Raw genomic sequence first — 8415 nt, 5'->3', positions numbered from 1 at the left:
ATCTCAACAAATGCTTTGGCTTGTAGGAATATCAAGGTTCATATTATATCATGAACCATGGTCTTAAAAATAATTTTAGACAACTTGGGGTTAAAAATAGATTTTCTAAAAATACTTTCTAGACAACCACTTAGTTTAGGTTCTCAGATTTCTCCCGGTTTCACTCACATTGACTTTTGGATAAAAAACGAGGTACGCAATGTACCCGAGAATTTAGGATTTTTGAAACAGAATATTCTCGGTGTTGAATTTATTTAAAAGTGGCTCAAAATAATTTATTCAAACGCCGATTTCATCACAAAATTTTTATAGAGTGAAAATTGGCTATTTTAGATTTTCTTAAAACCGAATTTATAAAATTAAATTTTGGGTTGTCACAACCGCAGTACCATTAACACATAATCCATGCCTCTAGCACCACTATCAAGGGGTCTTGCATATAGCACGAAGACATGGCACCGCAGTGCTTATAACTTGATCTATGCCTACTAATCAAGGTTGGTCCGTGCCTTCAGCACGATAACCGAAAGGTCTGTGCCCTTAACACAATAACCGGGCACTCGTTGTGCCAACCTCCAACAATTCTTTTCCTAATTCCTAGGTGCTTAGGTACCTAGAATTCGAACTTAACATTGTAAGTCTTATCTTAAATGCATTGTTCTTAAGGTCGAACTTAGGCTCTGATACCAAGTGTAACACCCCTAATTTTTAAAACATTTAAAGCCTACGAAATAAAGGCAAATCTATCATTAATCATCCAAACAAAGCGGAACAAACAACACAAGTATTGGGGTGCTATGCCACGTCTAGGTTTGAGAACCTAGACGCACAGGATAATCTACTAACCAAAGCATAAATCCACAAGATCATAAGCGAATACAAATCAAGGCACGCAGGCCAACCAACACTAAGCTAGGTCTTCGTATGCATCTAGCGCGCTCAGAAGCTACAGATCTACACCTGAAAAACATACGATGTAACAAGCGTCGACGAATAATGCTGGTAACCCACTCCAACGCGTTAAGTACAATATAGGTAGATATAAGAAAACCATTTTGAAACCGGAATACGTATATAAGCCAAGATCAAGACTCAAGGCATAAGACAGGTTCTAACATCACGAATCCTCATAAAGATGCTAGCATGCGTCCTAACTGGCAAGATAAGATACTCACAAGGCTCAATAAAAACAAACAATAGTAACAATGGAGTCACAACGACAAGCAAAGGCAACACACAACAATAACATCACAATCCAGCCTTATACCAAGTTCCAACTTTTACTCCTCTCCATCATTATATCAGTTCCAACCTATACCTCCAGACCACCCTTATAACACCACCCCCTTATCCCTCTGGGCAACTACATGCCCCCACCAACATACCTCCAACATAACCACCAACAAATTAGGTAGCACCGCAGTACCATTAACACATGATCCGTGCCTCTAGCACCACTATCAAGGGGTCTTGCATATTGTACGAAGACATGGCACCGCAGTGCTTATAACTTGATCTATGCCTTTAGCAAACTAATCAAGGTTGGTCCGTGCCTTCAGCACGATAACCGAAAGATCTGTGCCTTTAGCACAATAACTGGGCACTCGTTGTGCCAACCTCCAACAATTCTTTTCCACCAATCTCATCTCTTTCTCATCATGTACAATCAATCAGTCAACATGCACAATAATGCAGTGGCCACTACTCAACAACAATAACAATCAATACACATCAACACATAGCAAGGAACAATCAAAGGGAAAGCACAACAATCAGATAGGCTACCATCAACAAACGACATCAACATAAACACGTAACCCACAAGACACGGCCTAAGCTCTACTTCCCAAGCTAACGAGACAGCCACTTGGCACCCACGGGATCATGCAAATCTCATCCTAGGCCAACGGGTTACTAACCTAACCCACATGCAATAACCACGACTCACAACTCCTAAAACGATAGCCGAAATATCAAATGAGACGCATAAACATCAAACGGGGCACAGGGAAATACAAAACGAGACCAAACAACGCACCACCCGCTCGTACCAGCTGGTGGTCAACCACCCGCCGGCCACCCGTCGGTGGGCGGTACCATGTACCAGCGGGTGCACGGCGGGTGGTCGTCCACCCGCTGGTACTGTGGTGTGTACCCGGCGGGTGGTCGTCCCCCCACCGACCCCCCGCTGGTACGATGGTATCTTGGCACTTTTTCCACTCGGGGAATTCATCCGTTAAACCCAAAACCGAGACCGAATACATCCCAATACACAACAACAACAATATAGACTTGAACCACAAGAATTAAGTCAAGAAGCCATCACAAACAAATCCTAAATTCATGCTCCTAACATATCAAGATTCAAGAATCAATTCCTAAACATGCAAGAACAACAAGAATCACAAGAACATCAAGATCCCATCAAATAAGCCCCAACGACAAGCTCTAGACATGCTCAAACGCAAGATCACATATATAATTCATCACAACATCAAGATCATCAAGATTATCAAATAAACACACATAAACCCTAGACAAATCTCTATCAAGACTCAATCACAGAATCACACCTACAATTATCAAAGGAGCCAATAACTAAGATGTAGCAAGGAAAATAGGCTTTGTAAGACATGGGTTACCTCTTAGCCTTAATTAATCCTTCCTTGGCTATTAAGGTTCTTTCCCAAGATTTCCTCCCGGTTGATTTCCCTTGGCTTGGTGGCGGGGAATTCCTTTCACTAGGTCTCTTGGGCGGTTCGTGTATTTGGTGTTATGAGAGATGAGTCGGTTCAAATTTGCTTTCTAATCCTCTATTTATAAGGTCATGAATCCTAATCAGAGTCTGGGTAGCAAAGGGTCTATTTTCCTTATCCTTATCGGGCTCATTGTCTTTTAATATGGATAAGGGTCCATGGTCCATCGTGGACCAAATTAATTAATTAAGGGGGTCCTAACCAATTTTAAGTCCCTTTTAATTATTTATCTATGGGATTAATTCCATAATTAATCCGGGTTTGAAGGCCGTAACATTAAGTGTTACACTGTGGCTTCCTCTTTCTCCCTATCACTGCTGAAGTTGTTAGTTTCTTCATTTTACTAAGACTTGTGTTCTGCGAAAATATGAGAGAGGTTTTTAAGATGATGTAAACATACCAATGGTTTCTTTAAATATTTAATATGGCAGTACATTGGAATACTAAGGGGGCGTTTACTAACAGGAAATTTTCAAGAATTTCTAAGAATTGAAAATTGAAAACAGCCCAAAGTGTTTACTATTGATTTTTCTCATTTCCAAATTTGAAAACATGTTTCATTTTTTGCTAGAAATCAGAAAACAAAAAAAAAATTGTTTTCAAAATAGGAAACACACGCGTGAACAGTAGATAGACCATCGAATCCTGCCACCAGATATTATTCTCTCTTTTCTCCTTTCTTCTCTACTTTAATGTCAGCCAACCACCCTCCATTTTCCTTCATTAGTTTTGTCTTCTCCTTCACACCCACCCCCCTTCTCTCTACTTTACTTTCTTCTCCAATTGACTCCTCTCGCCACTTTCTCACACCCACCGGCGAACCCTCAGGCCACCGTGAATCTGACTGTCAGCGGAGTGCTGCTGTCCCGCCGACGCTCCTCAGACCATCGGGAGTCTCTACAAGGTACTACCGGGTAATTTTTTTGCTTTTGTTTTTTCTTTTTTCGAGTTATAATTGAGAGAATATGAGAACCCAGTTTTGGGCCCTTTCTTTCTGTAGATTTGAGTTTTTTTTTATGCCTTTTCTTTTGTTTTAATTTGAAGAGTAAAAATAAAATTGGAAAACTTCTCACTTTTTTGTTTTCTTTTTTCCAGTATTGAAATTGATGGAGATATTGGATTGTATATAGAGTCTGGATTTGTTCTGGGCTCTCACTCTCACCTTAGCTTCTTTTGTGCTACTTCTAATATCATTTTTGTCATATCAAGCCAGGCCAAAAATGAGGAAATTACCAAATCCATTCCGATCTCTTTAGTGGTTAGTTCAACTTAAATTTGATTATAGTTTTGAGATTTCTATTCTTGGATTACAGAGATGAGTATTTTTCTTTTAACAATAATAAATAAAAAAAATTGTTGATGAGCTTGATGTGAACTGAATATAATTGCAGAGAAGAGATAATCTCATCTCATTAATCTTTAGGTTCAACCGGTCGCTAGGGGTAATTTGATCAAAAATTATCAAAGTTTGTGCGTGAACTTGGGGATGGGGGAGCCTGAGATTACCCGTGAAGAAATTTGGCCTCTTTTTCCCTTTTGCATAGGGAGTGTGTGAATTCTGAATCTTTCACCATACACATGGCTTATATCTACAGCCTCATCATTATATAAATCATGCCCTTTTTCTCATTCCTTCTACCATTCATTTATTTATTATATATGCAAATCAGTATATTTGCTCTTTCTACCAAATCAGTTTCTGCATTCTCTTGCACTATATCCCCCTATTTCCTCTCATTTTTGATATGTCATGTTTTGATAAGCACTTCCTTCATACTAAAGTGTCCTAAATTAAGCTTTTCTTCAACTAATATTTGGATTTGATCAGGTGGCATATCACATGATTATAACATAGCTTATTCACCCCAAAAGACGGAGTCACCAAAATCATCTGTTGGATCGTGCCCATCACCACGTTCCAGAGTAATGTCCTTTCTAAATCTATTTTTTTTTTCTGTACTTGAGTTTGTTTATTTGAGAAATAGAGCTATTATCCTATTTGATCAACTAGCTTATCTCATGATTATAACATATGGTAGCTAGAATTGTTGGTTATGAATTGAATGAATTTGCCTTTGCTTAGATGAATAACGTCATAGAAACTAATGATGATGAGGCAAAATGGCCCGATACGGCCGTTGTACAATTTTTGAGTATTTTAAATGAAAGGGTCAAAAAAACTGCGGATGGAAAGCTTTCATTCAAGCCTTCAGAATGGGCTGAAATTGATCGTGAGATGATAAAAGCTACTGGGTTATGTTACGGGCCCTTCAAACTTAAAGGAAAGATGAATAGGCTGAAAATGTTGTACAATCAGTTTTCTGAGTTAATTGCTCATACCGGGGTAACATACAACCCATCTACCAACACTGTGCACGCATGTGGGGATACATGGAATAAATTCTACGTGGTATGAAACAGAAACTTCTTCTATTAGTTCATAATGATACTGAAGTATGTCATTCAATTGTATTCTTTAATAATATATGTATTTATGGTTGAAACAGAAGAATCCTTCTAAATTCAAGGCTTTTAAGCGAAATGGTTGCAAACACTATGAGTTAATGGCTGAGGTGTTTGCCCGATCTGTTGCTACTGGAGGTCTTGCCAAATCTTCCTCACAAAGGCCACCAAACTCTGATGAGGAACGCGATGATGAAGATGAGTTCTTGCATAGTGCTAAGCCATCATCATTTTTTACTGAAGGTGGTACTAGTTCCAAAGGGAAAAGGAGTTTGGATGATTTGTTGAATGTTGGTGGTAGCACCATGAAGAGCGGTAACAAGAAATTGAGGGAACAGTTTGGCAATGCATTGGATACTATTAGTATGAGTATTTCTTCAAAACAAATCCGTCGAAAAGCTAGGGAAGATGCAAGTATGATGAGTACGGCGGCAATGGGTAACCCATACAGTATGAAAGCGTGTATGGACATATTGAACAACATGGGTGACATTCCCTTTAAAGCCGTTAATGCATGTATCCAGCAGTGGGCAAATCCTGACATTCGTGAAGCGTTCATAGAACTGCGACGACCTGAATGGCAACGTGACTGGGTGTTATCTTTCATTTGAATGTGTTGAACTTGTCTGCTGTTGTTGTTCTTGTTACTGCTTAGGACTGTGTGACCTCCTTAATTTGCTAATTGATGACTATGTCTGTAATAACACTTATTTAAGTTTTAAATGTCAAGACTATTTTTGTTTTCACACGTGTATTACACTTCATATTGCAGGGATAATTTCAGAACAGGGTTATAGTTCTAATAGCTCTAGTGACAGTGATGAAGAAGATTATGCACTAGTACTTATCATTATTGTTGCATGCTTATTGATGGACGATGTAGAAAGGACTCCATGTAGGACCTCAATCCTTTCAGGTAAAGATTACATAAATGAATTCTTGCATGGAAATCCTACTAGGTGTTATGAATCTTTTAGGATGGTGCCCCTTGTGTTCGAAAAGTTATGTGATAGATTGAAGGGGTTGGATGCGTTAAAAGATACAAGACATATATCACTGGAGGAGCAATTAGCAATGGGTCTCCTAGCTCTAACGCATAGAAGTTCAAAACGTATAATTGCTGAGCGGTTTCAACATTCCACTAGAACTGTACATAAATGTGTGAAGCGTGTCATACGTGCACTTGTACGATTGGGAAATGAAATCATCAAGCACGTGAATAGAGGACCGGTGCAACCAGAAATTTTAGCAAATCCCAAATGGTATCCTTATTTTGAGGTATGGTTAGTAGTTGTACAAAACTTCAATAAAATTAATGTAATTATTTATGTAAAGTGTCTAATACGAATATTTTACAATCTTGGTGATAGAAATGTATAGGTGCTATAGATGGAACACATGTCGCAGCTTGGGTACCTGCATCAAAGCAAAGCACATTTCGAGGTAGAAAAGGAGGAATGTTGACCCAAAATGTCATGGCAGTTTGCTCGCATGACATGATGTTTACATTCGTACATGCGGGTTGGGAAGGAAGTGCGAATGATTCCCGCATATTCTTAGATGCAATTTCAAAGCCTGGAAGTGATTTTCATATGCCACCCAAAGGTAAGAGTATTCGAATAGCTTATTAATTTCAATTATTTAACTTAGTGTAATTTAGTATTTCTTTAAGTATATTCTTTTTCTCAATTGTATAGGTTATTACTACGTTGTTGATGTTGGTTACCCAAATGCACCCGGTTTTTTGGCACCATACCGCGGGGAGCGCTATCACTTGAATGACTTTCGTGGGCAAGGACGGATACGAAATAAACAAGCCCTATTTAATTATCGACACTCATTGCGGAATGTGATTGAGCGGTGTTTTGGACTTTTAAAGGCAAGATTCCCAATTCTAAAGTCCATTAATGGTTACCCATTGATTAGGCAAAGACAAATTCCTCTTGCATGTTGTGCATTACATAATTTCATTCGGTTGGAAGATAAAGATGATCAATTGGGTATGATGTACGGAACGCAAGACATGGTTTTGGATGATGGTGAAAGTAGTAGTGGTGGTGGAAATGATACCATACAATTAGATATGAGTTAACAAGACCAAATGCTACAATTGCGTGAGGACATCGCAAATGCACTCTGGGCAAATTATAATCATTGATGGTGTACTCAATTTTATTTACAATGTTTTGTAATCACATTTCGTCACGAAATAACTTATTTTAAATTATTGCAATTAATATGTTTTGTAATGACATTTTAATTTGTCACGAAATAACTTATAAATATATGTATGTAGTACATTTTTAATTTAGTAAATGGAGAATGGATTTCGAAAATAAGTACAGATAAACACGTTTTCAATTTCAATTTTCAAAAACAGAGAATTGAAAACATAGAATTTTCGAAAACAGAGAATAGAAAACAGAAAATAGTTTTCTGTTAGTAAACGGGCCCTAACAGTTTTGTTTTAACCAATGCACTACAAGAAAAACAATTTTTAGTTACAAAAAATTAGTGACGGGTCGAAAAACCCTTCATTAAATGTATTATTTGCCTAGCTTTTGTGAATGTTAAAAATTACTCTCGCTAAAGATTTATGATTTAGTGACGAAATTTTAATTTTATACTTATTTTAAAAGTATAGTCTCGCTATTGATACAAAAGATGCTATTAATCTCACTATTGGTATCTGAAAATTAGATTCCACTAAAATCTAATTCCAATCGAAACATTTTAGGTGCCCTCTTGTGCCGTACCTAAAATTTTACAGCCACACATCTTACTCCAGTAAACCTCTTTGTCTCTCAATCTATCCGTTTCTCGTTCGCGAACCCTAAAATCCTAATTGTTGGCCAGTCACGCAGCCCTCTCTGGCTTCTCTACCTCGTTTATCTCTTAATCTCTCGAATTGAAGGACTGCAGGAGACAGGAGTTGCAGCTTGCCAGTCCTCTCGCTTGTCGCTGCTCAGGCGCTCACTACCTCGCGGGTCGCCGAGTTGCCGGTCACTGCTCAGTTGTCACAACCTTAGAATCTTGCAGAAAAAAGAGGAAGAACAGAGAAGAAAGGGTAGGGAAATGGAGAAGAATTTAGGGAAGAAAGAGAAGTTTCATTAACTTCTAAAATCTGCATAACAAACTCACAAAAATCCAAAATTAAATAGGACAAAAACTAAACATTATAGTAGGGAATTCCCCT

At 38.2% G+C, this 8415-nt stretch overlaps 1 protein-coding gene across 1 annotated transcript; it reads left to right on the top strand.

Annotated features, from left to right (window-relative positions):
* The first annotated feature begins 5019 nt into the window (after positions 1 to 5019).
* On the top strand, positions 5020 to 5965 carry LOC109150160. Its single transcript, XM_019298068.1, has 2 exons — positions 5020 to 5166; positions 5264 to 5965. Exons 1-2 carry the CDS (start codon positions 5044 to 5046, stop codon positions 5828 to 5830), a joined length of 690 nt encoding a protein of 229 aa, XP_019153613.1. The 5' UTR covers positions 5020 to 5043; the 3' UTR covers positions 5831 to 5965.
* The last annotated feature ends 2450 nt before the right edge of the window (positions 5966 to 8415 follow it).

Source organism: Ipomoea nil, unplaced genomic scaffold (assembly GCF_001879475.1).
Source record: "Ipomoea nil cultivar Tokyo-kokei standard unplaced genomic scaffold, Asagao_1.1 scaffold2216, whole genome shotgun sequence".
Taxonomy (NCBI): domain Eukaryota; kingdom Viridiplantae; phylum Streptophyta; class Magnoliopsida; order Solanales; family Convolvulaceae; genus Ipomoea; species Ipomoea nil.
Note: the sequence above shows the minus strand (reverse complement) of the source record. Positions and strands in the feature narration are given on the sequence as shown.

Coding starts and splice junctions, on each gene's coding strand:
- LOC109150160 (XM_019298068.1), top strand. CDS start 5,044: ATGAATAGGCTGAAAATGTTGTACAATCAGTTTTCTGAGTTAATTGCT. Junction 5,167..5,263: donor CATGGAATAAATTCTACGTG/GTATGAAACAGA, acceptor TGGTTGAAACAG/AAGAATCCTTCTAAATTCAA.